Genomic DNA, 23,321 nt, shown 5'->3' with positions numbered 1-23,321 from the left:
ATGTTTCTTTTAAAGGCTTTTATGATTTAAAATTATTCCAGAAAAAAAAACAAAAAAAAAAATTTTTTAAAACATTTTTTTGGTTGGTTTTTCATGGTTATATTTTGGAGCGTTATTTTTGCAAAATTTTATCTCCAGCAAAAAATGGGGCAAGAACGAGCATTTGGAAATTTTTACATTAGGTAAAAGAATAATAAAAGAACTTATTTTGAAAATATGGCAAACATGGAAATTGTATGATCTCGATAGATGAGTCGATTGATAAATTCAATAAGGCCAATGAAACCCGACCCTCTTTACCCGAACCCCCACGACCCGATAATTCCGTAGCATTTAATGTACCACCCTGTGATATGCCAACATTTAATGGAGATTTCAAATCTTGGCCCTCTTTTCGAGATCTTTTCAAAGCCATCTATGGAAACAATACCCGCTTAAGTGAAGTTGAAAAACTCTTTTATCTTAAGCAAAAAACAAGCGGCGAAGCCAAAGAAATCGTTGACGATGCACCCTTAACGAATGAAGGCTTTCTCATTGCGTGGACCCAACTCGTCTCTCAATATGAGAACAAACGAATGCAAATTAATGCGCAATTACAAACCCTTTTTAATTTACCCTCAGTAAGCACCATGTGTAGTGCTTCTATAAGAAAGCTTCAGAGAAAGATAAATTGTTGTATTGCGAATTTAAACTCATTAGAGATTGATACGTATAATTGGGATCCTATCTTTATATATCTCTGTTTAACGAAACTACCCAGGGAAACCAGAAGAGAATTTGAAAGAACTCTTCATGATTGCGGTGAAATGCCTTCTTGGACTGATCTAGATTTGTTTCTAACGAATACATTTAAAGAACTTATATCTGTCGATGATCTTCCAGATAATAGTTCAAACCCTAACACATACCCAAAACCCAAACATTTCCAAAAAGGCAATACATTTCACAATTTAATCTATGGTACAGATGACACCCACTCTAAACATAAACCTCAATATGAACAACAATTCTCAAATTCTACCCGAAAATACCCAAACTCACAAAATATAACCAATGGTTCTATTTGTAAACTATGTAATAGTAATCACACTCTTAGGGAATGTTCATCGTTTACCTCATTATGCTAGGTACTCTGTTCAAAATTCCGTGCGAAATGCTGTCAAACTACATATAAAATATTTGGAATGAAATATATGTGAAATAATTTCGCAAAAGCAGTACTCTGTTTTTATTGTGGAAAACATGTGAAATACATCTGGCAACCTTATTTTTCCACACGAAATAACATAAGCAGCACTTCTTTCGCACGAAATTAAAACTGTCAAACAGCATATAAAATTTTTCGCATGAAAAAACCATAATTTTTCGCAAATATGAACAGAGTACTAGGCTTTAGGGGTAAATGAGAGGATTGAATTTGTAAAACAAAATGTCATCTGTTACAATTGTTTAGCCGTTAGTCATTTAACTGAAAGATGTGGTAGCACATTTACGTGCAGATATTGTAGTGGTCCACATAACACCCTTTTACACATTCCAAATTCAAATCCGAACCCAGATATTGACGACAATCAACAGTCGACGTCTACAAATGCAATACAATCTTTCTCCACCCAAACCCGATCAAGCGAACACACTTTAGATAACAGATCTAAGTTATTAGGAACTGCGGTTATACATGTTGATTATCAAGGAAAAATATACCCAGCAAGAGCGCTAATTGATCCAGCTTCAGATTTTTCATTTATATCTGAAAGATTGCAACAAAATTTACGTCTACCCACCAAACATATAACAGCTGAAATATCAGGTTTGAATGAAGTTGTATCAGCTCGTTCAAACGAAATGTGTGCAGTCACTCTAAGGTCCAATACCCAAAAACGATTTAGTTTAGAAATCCAAGCGATAGTGATTAAAACGGTAACTAAAACCCTACCTACCCAAAATATTAACCCAAATATTATTAATAATATTAAAAATGTGCAGTTAGCTGATCCTAGCTTTTATGAAAGCAGGCCTATCGACCTTATAATAGGAAGTGATTTTTACCCGCAGATTATAAAATCTGGCGTTAAGAATAATGTTCTTAACACACTTTTAGCTCAGGATACCAAATTTGGTTGGATCTTGACTGGATCAATAGAAGAGACTCACCATACTCGAACCCAACCCAAAACCCAAAGAGTAATATCATATTTCAGCTCACTTACCCTAAATGAAAGTTCAACCCAAAGAACTACAGAACCAGTTGAAGAATTTAAATGTAAAGATATATTTACACAAACTACCCAAGATATACCCGATGTGCGCTATCATGTAGATCTTCCATTTCGTATCAGTAATTTCGAATTTAGTAACTCTCGCCATAAGGAAAGGGTAAAATATTTAAGAAATGCGAAGAATCATGCAGTTAACCCACCCTATAACACACTTCAAGAATATGTTGATCAAGATCACAAACCCACCCAATTTAATAAAGCTAGTTCTTCAACAAATCTTAATGATCTACCCAATAATGCTGTTGCTACACCCGATCGTTTTATGACGAATTTTAGTTTCAATGCTTTGAGCGAAACTTTGTACCCGAGTCCTACCCTAAAGAATGAATACCTCACAGAGTTAAATAAAGGATGTACTCCAGCCGATAGAAATGTGATCTGATGACAGAAACCCTAACCCAAATGTTACTCCTTCAGACCTACCCAATTGATACTCTATGTCTGTCATGGCGGGGAGATTGTTCACACGGTGAACAGATGGTACCAAATTGGTCATGGTATCGTCTATTGAATAAAGATCCAATCTCTGAAGTATCTTACATAACATTATTCTATCACCCTACCCATTTCTTTGAACACATAAAAATAATTGTCCTTCTCTTCACAGGTATCCAGGCCCGGGAGGATGTTCACATCAGTGAACAATATCACAACCCCATCCCTGATGATAAGCATCACCCTCATCTCAACTGCAGCCAACTTCTGTTTGTACACAAATGTCAACTGCAGCTCCCTTTTATCATCTCTCACTCTATTTTTTGTATTCTGAAGACGAACAAGTGCGCTTATTATCGTTTAGCTGAAAGTGTAAAACTAAGCTTAATAATAAATACTTAAATACCTAAAGTGTAACCCTAAAAATAAACTTAAATCCTAAAATATATCAAATATTGTGAAACTTAAAGAATACCTTAAAATACCTATATCACAGATAGAGTACTTACGATAATAAAACTTAAAACTATATATTGTACCAAAACCCATAAAATTATATTATTTATATACTTACCCTATGTACTTACCAAATATTAAACCTTTGTGAGTTCAATAAACACATAAGAAGTTTATAACGTTTCATGAAAATCAAAGTGTTTTATTATTTACTGGTGTTACCCGTAAGGTTTCGTATTACCCTCTCCCTATAACCCGTTTAAACAGAAATCTATAGTTTTTTTTTTTATTTTCCATCAAATTTGAGAAATATTCAAAAATTTGAAAGTTGGTAAATATCGATTTACTTGGACAAATACAAAGCACACAGTACAATTTTTTTTTTTATTCTTTTCTTAATAAATAGGTCTATAGGTCAGAGTCAAAAAAATAATGATAATCCGTTTGGTCCGTTAGGGACCAAGTTACCCTAAAATGGTATTTTTTTGGAAAACTGCAAATCAGTCAATGAAGTCATCTGTACTAAAATCTGATTGTAATAAGAGTAGCATATTTGAAATTGTTGGACAATTTTATGTAAAATAGGTTTATTCAATATTTTTTGGGGGCACATGAAATTTTAGATTTTTGCTACCTTAGTAAAACAACGTGTTTCTACAATACATAGAACAATTCTAGAGGGGAGGGGCTTTAAAAATTCACAATTTTATATTTTTTGTAGCACTTTAAAATAAACGGATTAAGGCTATGACAATTTAAATTTTTCTAAGTTTATTTTGATAATATGGGACTAACCGTTTTTGAGTTATCATTATTTATGAAGAGAAACTTCTAACAGAATTTATAATTTTACTTAAAAATTTAAAAAAAAATCTCTCCATAGAATTGAAAAATTTTACCATTTTTGTACTTAGATAGCCATGGTGCATCAAATCTATATATTGGTTATTCAAGCCTTTTTTTGCTGTTGACCTGTGTAATTGAAATACTGCGACCTGTACTTTGTGCACAAGTTTGCATAGACAGCCAGCCAGATGGACTGACGGACATGGTTAAATCGACTCAGAAAGTAATTTTCAGTGGATCTGTATACTTTAAGGTGGGTATTATACTAACATCAACACAAACGCATAATAACCTCCCCACTATGTTGGTGTATGATTAGTGTTTATAAAAAACCGACTTTTTAAAAAACCGGTTTGTCGGTTAACCGAAAATTGGCCTTTTTTAAAAAACAGGTTTTTCGGTTAACCGACATCGAAAAAACCGGTTAACCGTCAAATATGTGTAGAAAACATAAAATGCCCAATAAAGTATATATAGCTTTAAATTTTGTAATTTTTAGTAGTCAGGAATGGTTAATATTAAATAAATGTAAATATACAAAAGAGCTAAGTCGAATTATTTTGTAAAAATTTCAAAATTATTATCTCACTAAAATGGAATTGAGTATAAATATGTTACTAAATATATAATACTTGTTTTAATTATTGGTTTATTCATTAAATTTCAACCAAAAAATGTAAATCACTTGTTTAATTCAATATTTGATAATTTGAAATTTATTATCAACTCTACTTTTGCTATGAAACAGAAATTGTTACAAGTCCCAAAAAAGGACTTATAAGATATAATCCCACTTCCTCTTAGCTGTGATTATTTGTCATTATAAAAAAAACTCCATTATCAGATTTGAAAAATATTTAAAATAATGGATTTTAGAACGTTTTTTGTCTCTCCTGTAATATTTCTGAAAAGCTAACGAAATGATTAATAAATTAAAATTTTAGGAACAAAACACACTAATGAAGTCAAATTTATTGAAGAAAGGTATGTACATCGAATTCAATTGAACGTTTGGTAAGATCATCACTAAGTTTTTAATGAATCATTAGTAAGGTTTAGCCTAAACTTATAGAATTATGCGGAATTTAATTTTAAAATTTATTCTGAAAAATTTTTTAAGTAAACTCATCGTACTCTACTATTCAGAATCATTGTAATTCTTAAAAATATTAATCTAAAGAGGTTTGTATTGTAGATCAGCAGTTTAGGTTTCAAATCAGACCAATAATGTGTATACAATGAATATTAGAAATGCACAAAAACGTGAGATTTATCAATTTTAATCCCAAATTTTAAAAACCGGTTAACCGAGTGATAAAAACCGGATAAACCGGTTAACCGAAAATCAACATTTGAAATTAACCGGTTCGCAAAAAACCGAGATTTCGAAGAAAAACCGGTTTTTCGGTTAACCGGCTAACCGGTTTATAAACACTATGTATGATTTAATATTAACCCACTAATACCCATTGCTATTTGAAAATATCTAACAATGAGCTGTTACCATAACTTATTATTGCCTTAAATTCGGACAAATTTTATATTTTTTAAGGCAACTAAAATTTGATCCAATTAATTTCATTTAAAATAGCTCACACTGTGGTGTGTGGTTCTTACTTTGCAATTTTGCGGTTTTTGATGCTCTCATGGTCTAAAATTTGAGCATACTCGTACAGTAATATTTAAAAGATGGGGGTATATTGATCTTGTCACTCCGTTTGTAACAAATGGAATTATTCATCGCCGGCCCAAAAAAGTATATATATTCTGGGTTCTTACGAAATTATTAGACGATCTTGCTATAACCGCCCGTATTGAAAATAATAATTTTAATAATTACATTGATAGTTAAGTCAAAAGTTAATATGAAAATTGCTTTAAAAACACTCCAAATCAAAAATATACTATTTTTCACCATGAGTGGCTAGTTTGTTAAGTGTAAGTTTGTTGAGTGTAAGTTTGTTATTCCGTTTTTAATTTCTACATTTTTCATTTGCGACCCCACAAAGTATATATATTCTGAATCGTTATAGATAGCGAAGTCGACATAGCCTTTTCCGGCTGTCCATCTGTATGTTGAAATCAACTTTCCGTAGCCCCCAAATAACTTAACTTGCTATTTAAAATCGGTAAATAAATGGCTGATATATAAGGAAAATAATCGGGTTAACCACGATTTTGGCCTATTTTTGATCAATATCTGGTTTACTTAGTCATTAATATAGACAATATGGATATCCAATGATAGATATTTCAAAGTCCATTACAACGATGGGTCAAAATCGGGAAAAAAATATTTTTTAACCCGATTTTTACCAAAAAAAATTTTTTGTTATAATTTTTTTTTCAATAAAATTTTTTTAAAAATTAAAAAAATAATTTTAAAACATTTAAAAAAAAAATTTCGAAAAAAACTTTTTTAAAATAAATTAGAAAACAATTTCGAAAATAAAAACAAAAAAAATATAAAAAAAAAATTGAAAAACAATTTTGATTAAAAAAAAAAATTTAGTTTTTACCTAAAAATATTTAAAAATTTTATTTTAAAGTATAATTTTGTGAAGGGTATATAGGATTCCGCACAGCCGAATATATGTAGATCTCTTACTTGTTTTTTTAATAGTTATGTTCCAATAGAGTGCAAAAATATATCATCAAATAACAAATAAATTTTAACTATTTAGTATTTATACCCTACACCACCATAGTGGGGACGGTATAATGCGTTTGTGTAGATGTTTGTAACGGCCAAAAATATTAGTCTAAAACTCACCTTAAAGTATACCGATCGACTTAGAATCACTTTCTGAGTCGATTAAGATCTCAATTTGGAAGATATTTCGATAAAATTTGGTACATGTTATTTTTCGGCCCAAAGACCAAACCTATTGAAATTGGCTGAAATCGGTCCATAATTTCACCTAGCCCCCATATAAATGTCCGAAATTGGACTTTATCGGTCATAAATGTTTAATTTATAAATGTATCTCAACAAATTTCGCTCCAAATAAGTTTTATATATAGGAAATTCATGTCACAAAATTTTGTTACGATCGGTTCATAATTCGTCATAGCTCCCATACAGACCCGCTTCCAAAACTCATTTTAACGTGCATAAGTCTCTTAAAAATGTTGGTATACATACAAAATTCTCTATAAATAACTTTTATATAGACATAAATCACACGGCCTAATTTCATGGTGATCGATCCATAATTGGTCATAGACCCCATAAAAGGCCTACTTCCGAAAATCACTCAAAAATATAAATTATTGAAATTTTAATAGAAAAATGTTTTTGCTCATTTACTTGGTGTAGGGTATTATATGATCGGGCTTGACCGACCATACTTTCTTACTTGTTTTCATATTATTTAGAGCATTCAAATTTGCTTGTTCTCTTACTGTAAATTTCTATAAATTTAATTGCATGTTTATTTCTATTATTAATTTAAGTTATCAGTAGGTGTTTAAAATAAATTCAAATACTATAAACAAAATAGCTAATAAGCGATAATCCACAAATAGTTGTCAAATTAATCAGAAAATTATTCTATTTACACTTCAGGTGTTTTTCGTTTGATTGAGTTGATAAGATTAAAACAAACAACAACAACAACAAGAAAGCAACAATTATAAGAACAATTAGAAATAAATAAAATTCATGCATTTGATAGAAGTTATGAGAGTTCGGGGGTGAGAGAGAAAACGATAAAAAAAATAGTCACACTCTCTATCTCCCAGTAGATTTAAGCAGTATGAGCATAAAGTGCACTCAATGTGTGGATTAATTTGATAAAATTTTAAATTTGTTTAAACATATTAGTTCTGCAATAAAAGATATATTTAAAATCAAAATAAAAACAAAAATGAAAATAGCTCCATATTATAACTGATAAAAGGCCAACTCTAATTGTCCAATAGTCCTTCCCACACTCATACATAATGTACTGGCTCAGTTCCGCTTAATAATTTTCTCAGTTTTGGGCTAAAATTTATGTTTAGAATAGACTAGATCAGTGGTGCGCGTTCATCAGGATACGAAGATTTTCGACAATTTACATGTACACAACCCGAATGTAAACAATAGAGCGCAGTAGAGCACAAAAATGCAAATATTTCATTCAGTTGCTTGATGTTGTTGCGGATATTTTATTTTTTACCCCTACATGCCCACAAATTAAATCCCTCTATTTGCTTACTATTGGATTAGAGAAATTCTAAAAAAACAGACTGCAATTCTAATGACCTAGATGGTTATGATGATTTACTGCTTGGACTTCTCGGTAAGATGTGAGTGACTGTGAAGGGCAGTTTATGTTCCTAAGATAGAAGTTTCTATGGCCCTTTGTTTAAAATTCTAACAGAAGCTAGGCACGATAAGTCCTCGGGGAAAGGACTTAGAAAAATTAATTTTCCTCACATTTTTTTAGTTGATCGAAAACACTTGGTATTGAAAATGTATAAAATCGTTCACGTATAACCAGCGTTATGGACCATATTGATATTGTCGAACAATTGTTTATTTATATGAACATATATTACACTTCAGCATGACATTTAAATATTAAACAAATACAAATTAAAAACGATCTTGACTTTATTCACTCAAAACAGTTAAATGTGCCACAACAAGATTTTTAACAATTATTACAAGCTTCTATTAAAAAAACGATTAGATTGACGTCATTTGTTAGTTAAAGCTCAACTAAGAAATTACATTTTTTTTGCAACATTTTAATTAATGTTAAAACTTTTAGTTTCAATTGGTCATCATTTTAATCATTGTTGTGTTTTTTTATATTTTTTTTCTAAAACAATAATAAACTGAACTTAGCAACTATGTTAGTTATGTAACAAAAACAGCTTTGTGGATAAATTATTTCAATCAATTCCATCAATAAATACAAAATCGCGGTTTGACTTTAGTTATTAATTATAGAAGATTTTTGTATAGGGGAAGTTGTCTTAGAAATATAAATAAGTGAAGATTTGTAAAAAAGATATATTTATAATCAGATTAAGTATTTTTAGACTTAAAATTGTAGTTAAGTTCATTATTAAACATATTAAGTTTTATATAAAAATAGTTTTGTTTCATAGTATTTTGAGTAGGCTACCTTCCTTTTCTCATACTTTGTTTATGATGTAGCTATATGAAAATCTATGACAATTATATTAATCTGTCTTTCATTAGAAAACAAAAATCATTACAATTCATTGTAGAAATACCGCTTCTAATTGGTCTAAAGTCTAGACACTTGTGGTGTTTGCTGCTTGTAACTATTTCTACCAAGCATGACCTGATTAAAATACTTTATGACCCCTTTTTATGATGCAAATATTTGCAAATCATTCTTACTGAATTGTACTATGAAACCTGTTATTGTCCTAAATAATGGGATAAAAACAGTGTTGTAGAACAAAGAGCATAACAAAGTTATAACATATGTTTTATTTAAAACAAGTCGGAATGTTCCACGAAAGTTTTCGGGTTGGATTAGAGGGCGTGGCACCTTCCATAGAAAGTAATTAGTTATTTTTGAATAACTGGAGAACTATAATTGTAAAGTATTTAAAGGTGTATAGCTAAAAATTATGAGGATCGGAACAATGGGTGTGGCACTTCCTATACTATAATTGCGAGATTCTTTAAGCTTTGTCTGAAACCAGTTAATAATATAATATTTAGATAACAATAATTATTGACCGATCACCATGAAATTAGGTGGTGTGATTTATGTCTATATGAAAGTTTACTATGTTGAATTTTGTGAGTATACCATAATCACTTTAACGTGCATAAATCGATTAAAAATGTTGGTATACTTACAAAATTCAACATAGAAAATTTTCATATAGACACAAATCACACAACCTAATTTCATGGTGATCGGTCCATAAATAGCCCCCATATAAGGCCCACTTCCGAAAATCACTCAAAAATATAAATTATTGAAATTTTAAATGAAAAATGTTTTTGCTCTTTTACTTAGTGTAGGGTATTATATGGTCGGGCTTGACCGACCATACTTTCTTACTTGTTTATTTATACCACTGTGCAACGCTACCCAATTATCCAAATTTACTTTGAAACTCAGTCATTGATCCACACAACTGTTTTACGACCGACGACTCAAAAAATATTTAATAAACCTATTTTACAGGAAATTGTAAAACGATTTCAAATATGCTACTCTTATTACCAGGGAAACCAAAATATGCAAATGCATGTTTTTTCTGGTGAGTCTAATGAGCACATGGATAAGATATTTACACGTTTCAGAACTATTTAAGAATTTTGGCATCGATTTGTTAGTGCATATTTTTGCATATTTTACCCTTAAATTCATATTTTTGCATATATTTGTTTTAAGAGCATATTTATGTCATATTTTTGCATTTTTAGAGCATATTTTACTGTTTAATAGCATATTTTGACTTTATCAAAAACAAATTTTGTCTTACTTATTTTTCGCTGTTCTGTTACAGGTTTTTACTTCCTTTGTTTAAAATTCAAAATTGTTCTAAGTGTTAAAGAAATATTGTCTTTTAAACTTGCTCCTGTAACATCAGTTGATGTCGAAAGAACATTTTCTATGTATAAAAATGTTTTCAGATCCAATAGACAACGATTTTTATTTGAAAATTTAAATCAATTTTTTTTGGTTAAAAATTATGTAAAAGTTTGTTTTTATAAGAGCATATTTTTTAAATTTTAAGAGCATATTTTAAAGTTTTTACTGCATATTTAAAGCGCTTAAAACGCTGTTTTTAGAGCATATTTCCGGTTTCCCTGCTTATTACACTAAGAGTAGCATATCAAAGTTGACTGATTTTCATTTTTCAAAAAAAAAGACCATTTTTAGATAATTTGGTCCGCTTTGAGATATAATATCTCAAAAACTAGGTAATGGTTCGTCGTTATTTTTATACCCTTCACCTTCGTGAGAAGGGTATATATAAGTTTGTCATTCCGTAAATGTAATTTCTACATTTTTCATTTCCGACCCTATAAAGTATATATATTCTGGATCCTTATAGATAGCGGAGTCAATTAAGCCAAAATTTAAAAACTAAAAAAAAAAATTTTTTTAAAAAATTTGTAAAAAACTTTTTTTAAAAAAATTTGAAAAACAATTAAAAAAAAATAAATACCCATTAGATACTGGGAGCAATATTTTACCAAAAATTTAAAACGAAATTTAAAAAAAAAAATCATTTCTGGAATATTTTCCAAAAAAAAAAAAATTTTGAAAAAAAAAAAATATTTAAATCTTTTCTGGGATAATTTCAAATCATAAAAGGAAAAATAAAAAATTTTAAAAAAAAAATTTATTTTAGTTCCCATATAATTGATTTTTCCACAAATTTCAACTTTGCTAACCCATAAATAGGCACTTTAAACGTTTATAAAAAACTGGTTTATAGAAAACATAAAATGTTCAATAAATTATATACAGCTTTAAAATTTGGTTAATATTAAATAACTATAAATGTACAAATGAGCTAAGTCCATAATTATTATCTCAGTCAAATGGAATTGAGTATAAATAGGTTACTAAATATATAATACTTGTTTTAATTATTGGTTTATTCATTAAATTTCAACCAAAAAATGTAAATCAATTTTTTAATAAAATGTTTGATAAATTTTAAATTTATTATCACCTCGACTTTCTGATATGACACAGAAAATGTTACAAGTCCCAAAAAATGACCTTTAAGATGCAAACGCACTTCTTCTTAGCTATGCTTATTTGTCATTATAATTTATACCAAATATGTAAGTAATAAAACTCCATTATCAGATTTCATAAATATTTCAATTCATGAATTTTAGAACGTTTTTTGTCGCTCCTGTAATATTTCTGGAAATGACTTTATACACTAAGCTAACGAAATGATTAATATAATAAAATTTTATGAACAAAACACACTAATGAAGTGAAATTGATTGAAAGAAGGTATGCACATCAAATTCAACTTAATGTTTATTAATATCATTACTAAGTTTATAATGAATCATTATTAAGATTTAGCTTAACTTCTAGAATTATGTGGAATTTAATTTTTAATAGTTTCATTATGTGCAATTTATTCTGAAAAAGTGTTTAAGTAAACTCATCGTCCTCTACTATTTAGAATCATTGTACAAATTCTTAAAAATATCAATCTAAATAGGTTTGTATTGTAAATCAGCAGTTTAGGTTTCAAATCAGACCAATAATGTGTGTACAATGAATATAAAAAATGTACAAAACAATGAAATTTCTTAATTTTAGACCTAGATTTTAAAAACCGGTTAACCGAGTGATAAAAACCAGATAAACCGGTTAACCGAAAATCAACATTTTTAATTAACCGATTCGCAAAAAAACCGAGATTTCGAAGAAAAAACGGTTTTTCGGTTAACCGGTTTATAAACACTAGATTAACCCTTTTCAGACACTCATTTCACTCTATCATATGCCTTTCAAATTTTTTGACTATCTCATTTAGTTGAAAAGTTATGATTTTTGCAACGAAAATACTCAAATGGCGCCACTGTGCGACTGTTTAACGGGTTTGTTAATAAACTAAGTTGCCGCATATGCATTGTGGTTCCAAATCAAAATCTAGGTGTACAAAATTATGAAAATCGGTATCTTCAGAACTTGGGAAAACTAAGTTTTTTTCGGAAGCTGACAATCTGCTCTCCTCCAATACAAATGGGTTTTTCAATTGGACATTTCGTTTTCTCGACAGAAGCGCCAGAAGTTCAAACAATTTTTAATCATATTTTCGTTAATTTTTTTTTTAATATTTTACTGCTTTACTAAATTAGATATATCTCAATTGTTTTACCATATAGAAATTCATACTTCAAAACATAGATAAACATTGATATAGGCTTTTATTAAGTGTATATCTTATATTTATGGGCCTCTCCATTTGCATGTTATAGTCCTTTAAGCTTGGGTCTCAAATATACTGATATAGTGGGGAGGGTATTATGCGTTTGTGCAGATGTGTGTAACGCCCAAAATTTATGGTCTAACACCCATCTTAAAGTATACCGATCGACTTAGAATCACTTTCTGAGTCGATTAAACGATGTCCGTCCCTCCGTCCGTCTGGCTGGCTGGTTGGCTGGCTGTCCATGTAAACCTTGTGCGCAGAGTACATGTCGCAATTTTGAAGATATTTCGATAAAATTTGGTACATATAATTTTTTCGGCCCAAGGATAAAGCCTATTGAAACTGGCTGAAATCGGTCCATTATTTCACCTAGCCCCCATACAAATGTCCTCTCGAAATTGGACTTTATCGGTCATAAATGTTTAATTTATATATGTATCTACACAAATTTCACTCCAAATAAGTTTTATGTATACAAAAATCATGTCACCAAATTTTGTTACGATCGGTCCATAATTAGTCATAGCTCCCATATAGTCCCGCTTCCGAAAATCACTTTAACGTGCTTAAATCACTTAATAATGTTGGTATATATACAAAATTCAACATAAATAACTTCCATATAGACATAAATCACACGACCTAATTTTATGGTGATCGGTCCATAATTGGTCATAGCTCCCATATAAGGCCCTCTTCCGAAAATTATTCACGAATATAAATTATTGAAATTTTAAAAGAAAAATATTTTTACTCATTTACTTGGTGTAGGGTATTATGTGGTCGGGCTTGACCGACCATACTTTCTTACATGTTTTTTTCTAAGAATGTTATATAGCTTGCCAAAAAAAAAGACCGTCGAAGCCCGTCCAATGACTATATACATCATTTAAAGAAACTTCTGTGGAATGTCTTTGTAAAAAAATTGTAGCCGCCAGCACCTGCCGAAATACTTTTTTTTAATTTTTACGGAATGGAATTTAATATAGTAAATACAGATCTTTTTAAAAATTTAGTTTCAGAAACACATGAAAACGTATTTTTTTTAATTGTTTATTAATGATTTTTATATGTATACTGTAACTTCAAAAAAAGTTTATATTGATCTTTTAACCTTTTTTTTGGAATCGGAGATACCAATTCTATATAAAAAAGCGCCAAATAATTTTGTCCACCTAGATTATGATTTGGAACCACAGTGATATGGAGTGGTTTACATGCTGATGGTATAATCGGGCCTTATTTATTCAAAAAATAAGCGGGTGCTCGCAGTACGGTTAACAGAAATCGTTATCGCACCATGATCAATGATTTCTGTTTGTCAAAAGAAGGACCTATGTGAGTGAAATTGTCCTTAAATGTTCTTCGATGATATTTGGTATTGAAAATAGGTAAAATCGGTCAAGTTGAAAGAGAGTTATGGATCAACATGAGTTGCACAAAGTCTCAAAAAGAACATGCTTTATATGTTCCTCAATTTATGGCTGCTCGATATACTTTGAAATTCATAATATTTCCTCATAGATATTTATTAATAATTTCTGATTTGGTTTATTTAGTTGTTCATATAAAAATTCAATAATTAATACTTATTGTTCTAACTTAAAACTATAAGATTTGTTCTCATTTAAAAAAAGGCTTCTTAGGTGGACAGGTATATTTTTTGTAGTAGATTTTTAATTTGTCTATTGTTTTTGGCCTTCATTTATTAAGTTTCTCTCATCTAACTTGGGTTTATACCATTTGTTGGTACAGGAGAGATAAAAACCAATGGCTATCATGAGAGCCCCCAGGCAAAGGAAAGCAATGCCCATGTAGAAGCCTATGTCGGGAAGACTTAAGGCCAGCTGGAAAGATTTATTAAAGAAGAAATTTATTATATTGGAACTAATGTAAAAGAATTTCGGTTTTACCTTAACTTCACCGGCCACTTCTTTGGTTATTCTGGCCTTGCTGTTTATCACAAACATGGGTGCATAAAATGTTTGGACTCCCTTTAGAATTCTGATAATAAAATATTATTATTAATCATTATTAAATCAGTAGGATAATTCCATTGTATAACTTACGATATATCTTTATCAGGTTGTATCAGCAAACTAACTTGCACGGCTGCATTCACCTCCAAGGGTACCCCCAATCTCGGCTCCATTGTTATAAAGAATACATCATTATCCGGATCTGGCTTTGTACCCGTGGTTGTATTTTCATAGCTGGGATCAGCATACATAAAATTAGCATGTGACATGTACATGGGCGCCCCATCTGAACAGGGCCCAATATCAGTCATACCCGATTTGGGACAATTATCCGGTTGTCTTTCTTTGGGACAATAACATTTCATATCCGGATTCAAATCACCGCTATCATAAGTATCGGGTTGAGTTTCATAGCGTATGGCCTCTATGCCCTCGATAACTTCTGTACCCACTGGCACTAAGTTAATAATACGGCAAGTATCTCTTATAAATATTGTAATCCATTCATCTGCAGCTCTTTTGGGTACAAACAAATCGGCCGTACTGCCATTGATTTTACCACACTCACCCTCAAAGTAGCCTGTGTGATTTTGTCCATTCCAATATTTCAACTCACCCATTTCGCGCAAATCTTTAACACCCGTATTAATGGTGAAGGTACCTTCAAAATCAGAGGTACCATTACGATCTAAGAACCAGGCAAAGCGATTAGATTTTATATTAGCAGTTTCGGAATTGTTAAGTTTCATGGCATAGTCAAGAAATTCATCATAGAATCCTTCAAACAGCCATTCATTGGCAGTGTGTGTTTGGTAGAGAGCTCCGCCGTTAGTGTTAAGGGCAACGTTGAAAAAGAATTTTATCAGTTTATTAAATTTACGTGCGGCATTAGAGGCAGCCTGTAGTAAGAGAAGGATTTATAATTAAATTTAATGTTAAACAATTTTTTTTTTAAATTAAAACTTAATATTCTAATTAAAATTTTCCATTATTGCACTACAATAAATGATTCTAGTTATCAGCGTCTTTATTGCACAAATATAAATACAAATTCTCTATATGGATTAATTATAATCAAACTTATTTTTATTATGGGTTTAGTTTGATAATGACCAAACAATTTGAGGCTTTAGATTTATTAATCTAATTACAAACATTTGTTCATATATTAAACAAATATTTATTTGTAGTTACAGTTTTTGAAACTTTATTTTTTCGAATTAAAATCATATAATAAAATTCTTACAAGAGACCAGTATAATTAGCAATCCACTGTTTCTGAGGACTAGTACCTTGCAATTCATATAAATTGCCAAGGCATAGTGGATTGATTGCAAACTAAATGTGTGATTTCTTAGGAATGTGAAAGGACAATAAGGGAGAAGTTTGATTTTAGAATACTGTCTTTGGGAGTATAAGTTTTGAGCACTACAGCACTTAAAAATTTATTGAAATAAAACTAACAACTATCACCTCAAAACATGGAAAGTAATAAGGCTATAAGGGGCTCCATGCGCCATTTTTTTTTGTTGATACGCTCTCTTTTAAATTCCACAAGTTATTCTTAAATTCGTTCGTGTTTGAAATACTAAGATATTTAGGCTATAGTTTTACTTATTTCAATTTCTTCTCATATTATTTGGCGTATAACCTAAAAATGGGAGATTCACAATATATCTTTTCAACGCGATTTTCGTTGTTAATAACTTATATGTCATTTATTCTCAGATAGTTATTGAACATTATAGTGTAAACAACAAAGTTGTGTTTGCTTCGAAAATGTCGATTTGTGTGCCAACAAAGCGTTAGATGCGTAAAGTTTCGCTTGACTTCTTTAATTTGAAAATAAATGCCGCTGATGGTGAATGCGTTCCATCGGTATTAACGTCCTAGAGATGGTTCGGTTCAGAAGGGGTGATTTTGACATGGAAGACAAAAGAGTGTGATGACCAAGAATTGCAGGCATTACTCCATTAATATTATTGTCAAACTCAACAAGAGCTTTCAAAACATTAGGAGCTACTCAAGCAGCAATTTCAAAACTTTTGCGGGTAGCAGGATTCATCCAAAAGCGGGGTACCATACAAATTGAAGCCGAGAGACCTTGAAAGACGATTTTGTCTAAAATGCTTCTAGAACGCTATAAAAGAGAATCATTTCTGCACCATAGCTTTACTTGCGATTAAAAATCGATCCATTACGATAACTCAAAGCGTGAGGACAAAAGGGTCCTATCTATTATGAGCTACGGAAATCTGACCAGACTATCAAAGAGAACCTATACCGAACGCAACTGATTCATTTGAAACAAAAATTGGGCGAAAATATCGCAGAATATGCGGCCAGGCATGAAACTGTGATATCCCATCATGACAACGCTCGGCCACATTACAACATGTGGTCGAGCCTGTTAAAAAGTGTTTAGAAAGAAGTGGAGAGTTTTGCCTCACCCTCCTTATAGTCCACACCTTGTCCCGTCCGTCTACTCTGTATTTCGATCGATGCAGAAGGTTCTCCCTGGGATACGCTTCACTTTGGAACAGGGTATTCGATAGTGGATTGATCCTTTAAAGTTAACTTTAAGGGTACCTTTTTCTATTGCTTAAAGTTAACTTTTATTACGAACTTAAATGCAAGTTGTAATAATGGACCTAAGTGATATTAATTTTGCACATCATTCTGATGAAATTTTAGATGGAAGTAAAATACTAACCCCCATATGCATAAACAGTTTATAAATTTATCAAAGGTTTATAAAACAAATTTTGTATGGAAATTTTGTTTGATAAACCTTTGATAAATTTATAAACCGTTTATGCATACGGAGGTAACAGTCTATTCATAGTATTTTTAAACAGCTCTATAAATCATTCAAACCTAAAACACAGTATTCATAAACTTTTAATAGAGCTATAAGTCTGTTAAAAACCAATATTAAATTTGGGAAATCTATGAATAATTAAGGACCGATCTTCAAAAACGTTGGTGGCACAATTTTCGTATACTTGAAACTTATTTGTGTTGAATTTTATTAGGCCACTACCATATTTTAGAGATTTAAGCTCATTAGTGGAATTTTTGAGAGTGTTCGTAATATGGGAGCTATGGAAATTAATGGACCGATCGGTACTAAATTTGTACTAAATTTGGTTTGTTTATCTGTATAATTATGAGAGCCTAATTATTTTCGGATAGAGCAGTTATGTGAGGTTAGGAGAAATAATAGACCGATTCCAAATCGGTCAGTAGTCTTTGTCATTGGGGCAATGGAATAGTTTGTGCCAAATTTAATTTTGTCTAATTATATTTCAAATTGCAACCTGGGGGTCGATTCTGGTTCTGCGAAACGGTGAAATGAAAAGTTTTTTCATATTTTCATAGAGTTTCTGATACTCATTTAGTGCAAAAATGATAAATAAATTCAAATGTTTTCATATGAAAAGAACATGTTGAACAAAAAAATTGAAAAAACGGGAATCGCAATTTGTGTAATTGTGAAATGATAATATGATAAGTTTTTCTGAAAACGAAAATGAAAAGTTTTTTTCATTTCACCGTTTCACAGAACCAGTATCGACGCCCTGGTGTGTTTATGAATACAGCTTCGTATGTTATTTAAATTTATTTGGAATTTTGGAAGACATTTAAGATTAATTGCTTTGTATTATTGCTTAACAAATCGGGAAAGTGGTATTCATTTATGAACTTCATCCAAATTGTTTGGATGGGTTGAAAAACAAAACAATTTCAAAAATAACTTTATAAGCACTAAAGAACTAAAAATTCAAGTACTTGAAAATATTGCTAGAATTTTACTTGAATTAAAATAGTATTATATTTTAAACATGAAAAATATAAGAAAATTTAAAACATTTTCAAACAAAAAAGGAATTTAAATTTCCATTTTACTGTAGAATGCTATTGATATAAAGTGACTCAGCGCTGGAATTAAACTTGCTTTCAATTTGAATTCCAGCTAAAACGCTTATGGGTAGATAAAAATAATTACTATGGATGATCATCTAATCGAACTAACGAAAATAATAATTAATCAATGTACTGATAAGTCAATTAGTCGATGATTAATCAATTCATTTGAATTTTAATATTTGTAATTTAAATAGATTAACGTAGTTAACATAGATTGTGAATACCTTCATTATTTAATTTCGACAAATTCAGCTTTAACAAAATTTTGGTCAGCGGAAATCAAAATAATAAATTTTTGGCACTATAATAATGTACAAATAACCATAGCGTCATTATTAGTTCTATACCCATAAATCTTTTAACGCGCCTAAATATCTTATGCACGGACTATTCGTGATATCGAAAAATTCATTAATTATCTACGATATAATAAGTGTGAAGTCTAATTTTCAAGCTTTACTTTGAGTTTTTTTTCTGCAGAATGAACAATATTTTATGGAGTTTTCTAATCTGTGAGGACAGTTTCTTTTCGAATAATGACTCACATATCTTGACTCACATATCATTTAAACATTCCTGGTTTTATTTATAGAATATCGCCTTTTTTGCAATGTCTTTTCCATGTTTTTTTGCAATATGATATCTTTAATTACTCATATTTTATAAACACACAGAGAAAAAATTACATTGTGACAATTAAATCTTAATGACCAAATTTTTCGAGTTGCGAAAATATTACTTTTTTTCGTATATTGCCCTTTTGTTACCCTTTTAATTGTATTGGTATAATCAGGGGAATCTAAAATATGCACAACAAATTCAAAATAAGCAATCAACCAGGAAGAGAATCTTATATACCCTTCACCAAATTATACTTTAAAATAAAATTTTTTAGTTAAACAAAATTTAAAAAAAATATTTTTCAACATTTTTTTTAATTATTTTAAAAAAATTAAAAAAAGATTTTACGGTAAAAAAAATTAAAAAAATTTTTTTTCAAATTTCTTTATTTATATAAAAAAAATTTATAAAAAAAAAATTTGGGTTTAAAAATATTTTTTCCAATTTTGACCCATTGTAGATCCGACTTACACCGTTGTAAAGTTCTTTGAAATATCTATCCATTTTTATACCCATATTGGCTTTATTAATGACTTAGTAATCCAGTTAGAGATAAAAAATAGGTCTAAAATCGAGGTTGTCCTGATTCTTTCCTTATATCTCAGCCATTTTTCTATATTTTAAATAGCATCCGAATCCGGTCCATAGCGGATATATTGATGTATGAATCATGTATGTAAGTTAATTGGGGGCTACCGAATGTAGTTTTCAACATACAGACGCACATGGCTATATCGACTCCGCTATCTATAACCATCCAGTATATACTAGGGTATTCGAATTATTCGATTTTTCTCTTGTTCGAATAAAACGAATAATTCGAATGAGAGATTTTAACTTGTTCGAATAATTCGATCACTCGTTTAAAATTAATCGAATAATTTAAATTTTTTTAAAAAAGTAAATAATGAAGGTTTGATGTCGTTTTTTTAAATATTTTATTGTTAAAGAAAAACAAAAAATAATGTTAAAGTTAACAATTCAAGTAATTGATAATGTTAAAAAAAACATTCGAAAACAAAGTCCATCATTAAGTTTTTAACAGAAATATTCTGATCAGATTAACTCCCGAACAATTTACAAAAAAATTGACTAGCAAATCCTTTAGTTTCCGTTTTTGAGCTAAGCTTTATAAAATTTGAGCTAGTTGGACATGATCCTGAATTCAAATACAATATAAACGTATTAAGAACTTTTTTATGTCATTCAGTCATTCGGGTTTTAAATTGAGTAACTAATTCTTTAGTAAATTAATTATTCACAATTTCTAAATTATTTATATAAAATTTTATTATACATCAAGCTCTATCAACGTTGCCGAATCTTTGCTTAATAAAGTGGTCTTGGGGAATTACACAATAATGGGACTCTGTCCAAAGTTAGATATCATTGTCAAACAATACGCTAAAAGTTTATTACCATGTTAGGCAAAGATGTTCAAAATCATGTATAAGATGAACTCCATTGCAAAAAATTGGATATATAATTTTATAAATGTCATCCTCAAAATCACATTCTCCATCACATTCAACTCCACTTTAATCTAAGTTAATATTTTGATTATTAATTACGATTCTTCTAATATTTCGCCAGCTAAAAAACAAATATTATATTCCGTACCTTTTATTTTCATTTGTTCAAGTCCTAAGTTAAAAATTTTGTAAAATTTGTTTTTAGGATTGTAACTTCTTGCAGTAATATTTATATATTTATAGAAGGAGCTATCTGAACACTCATCTACAGTGATCGAAAGTCCCTTTGTTAGACTTGGGTAGTTCATGAACGAACTAGTTCAATTGAACGATTGCATTATTTGAACTAAATGGACTAGTTCAAATCATATGCTCACTTAGTTCAGTATTGAACTATGAACTAAAATGGTTCATATGTGCGCCCTTAACTTAATGCGTGTTTTCGTTGCTTTTCCTGCTTCTTTTTATACGAATTCTGATATAATGCCGAAAATGGATCGATTCGCAGAATTATACGGCAACTGACAGAAAATTAAAAACCCAGGGAGCATTTTAGCTCTAGTATCACATCTGTTGTTTTAGTTCAGAACAGAGAGACAATTTTAATATTTTATTATAAGACATGTATTACTCGTTTCTTGGTTTTTTATAAATATGTAGTTCAAAAGTCAAAAAGAGCGATTGAACTAGAAGAGCTACCTAGTTCATTTTTGAACTATGAACTAAAATGAGCGGTCATTGAAATGAACTATTAAGCACAAGTCTAACCTTTGTCTTTAGTTATTTGTCGAAATTCAGAAACGATACAATTTTTTTGAGTCATTATTACTGATTTAAATTTGAAATTAGGAAAAATTTTAAGCAATTTAATAAATTTAAATATATATGATCATTCATTCGTTTTATTCCATCATTCTACATAAAATTTTTCGAATTATTCGTTATTCGAAAATGGCCATTTTTAAATTGTTCGAATAATTATTCGTAAGAAATTATTCGATTAATCGAACGATCATTAGTCGAATGAATACCCTAGTATATACATATATACTTTGTAGGGTCGCAAATGAAAAATGTAGATATTATATACGGAAATACAAACATAAAGCTCAACAAAAACAATCAAATGTTTTTCCAGTATTCAATATTTTTCGGATTCGATTTTTTTTGTATCAAGTTATCAGAAAATATTTATATGCTATGGATAAATGAAAAAACTATTGTTAATTGGAAGTTTTATCAACATTTAATTTTTTGTGAAATATATTCCAATACCTGCCCGAAACTTTGCATTTGGATGACGAATAACACTTTCGAAAATCACTTTCATGCTCATAAATCTTTTTTAAACAGAGTTATAGACAAATTATTACAAATAATTGCACTCATAAGATTAATTTTCAATCAAAACTATACTTTTAAAATTTCTCTAAAAATGTTTTCATAATTTTTCCTAGTTTCTTTATAAAAACATTCACCGAAATTCACTTTAACATTCAAGATACTTACAATTGAGGGCAAGTGTGGGCATGTGATTACATCTTCCAAAGTACCACCCGACATTTCCGGCTCGAAAAACCAGGTGCGCTCGGGACGAAATGAAACAGTATTATTTGGAAACCAAGTAATATTCTGCTTGATTTTATCCTCACGAAACACATAAGGACCCACACGATCGAAGTTAGGTTTAACGCCAGCCACTCGCGCTTGTTCCGGATTAGTCCAGTTGAAGAGATACATGTGTAAGTACACGGGTATGGGTGTAATAGACCATTTGTCATAAGTACGGCCACCATCTTTAAGAGGTAGGGTCTGTAAAGTAGAAACAAAGAAATAATTTAAAATAAAAATATTTTAAAAATACGTTTTTTTATAAAACTGAATTTAGGAGTTTGTTGTATTAAACAATTTACCTTATAAATCATAGCCTCAGCATATGAGGGCCACCAGATAGTGCATACTAAACCGGAGATTACAAATAATAACCCCAACCCAAATACCCATACTTTTTGTTGTGTTTCTCCACAACAGCGACAACACATCTTGACGCTGTCAACTTAACAATTGAAATGGTCTCTGTTGTGTTCTGGCCTACGGCAACGTTATGACAACAGTCTGTTTACTCGGACACTGACAACTACAAAACGTTCGCGCTCAGTCCCTAGCTTACTTGCTGACAGCTACACGGTGACTATGTCAATACTGCCAGCGTTTTGTTTTGACTCTAATAAATTGAAAACACACAATTTGTTTTTGTTTGTTGTTTTATTGTACATTTAGTTTTCAGACTTAAAGATTAGCAGGAGTTAAAATTCATATTCGTATCGATTGTATGCAATTTATTTCTGTTCGATTGAACATTTGTATTGTAATCTTGCCTTAGGAGAGATTAGCACGTTTCA

The 23,321-nt window shown here is 30.2% G+C and overlaps 2 protein-coding genes across 2 annotated transcripts; one reads left to right on the top strand and one right to left on the bottom strand.

Annotated features, from left to right (window-relative positions):
- Positions 1-236: 236 nt before the first annotated feature.
- Positions 237-2,661, top strand: LOC135950445 (uncharacterized). Its single transcript, XM_065499989.1, has 2 exons — positions 237-1,065; positions 1,454-2,661. The coding sequence occupies exons 1-2, from the start codon at positions 237-239 to the stop codon at positions 2,659-2,661; spliced, it is 2,037 nt and encodes a 678-aa protein (XP_065356061.1).
- Positions 2,662-14,444: 11,783 nt separating this feature from the next.
- Positions 14,445-23,054, bottom strand: ninaD (neither inactivation nor afterpotential D). The gene is made up of 5 exons (XM_065499824.1): positions 22,833-23,054; positions 22,429-22,731; positions 14,987-15,795; positions 14,831-14,921; positions 14,445-14,764 (listed from the first exon to the last, which is right to left on the bottom strand). The coding sequence occupies exons 1-5, from the start codon at positions 22,959-22,961 to the stop codon at positions 14,603-14,605; spliced, it is 1,494 nt and encodes a 497-aa protein (XP_065355896.1). The 5' UTR covers positions 22,962-23,054; the 3' UTR covers positions 14,445-14,602.
- Between the last annotated feature and the right edge of the window lie 267 nt (positions 23,055-23,321).

The sequence above is a fragment of the Calliphora vicina genome, chromosome 2 (assembly GCF_958450345.1).
Source record: "Calliphora vicina chromosome 2, idCalVici1.1, whole genome shotgun sequence".
Lineage (NCBI taxonomy): Eukaryota > Metazoa > Arthropoda > Insecta > Diptera > Calliphoridae > Calliphora > Calliphora vicina.
This window is presented reverse-complemented; position numbering and strand designations above follow the sequence as displayed.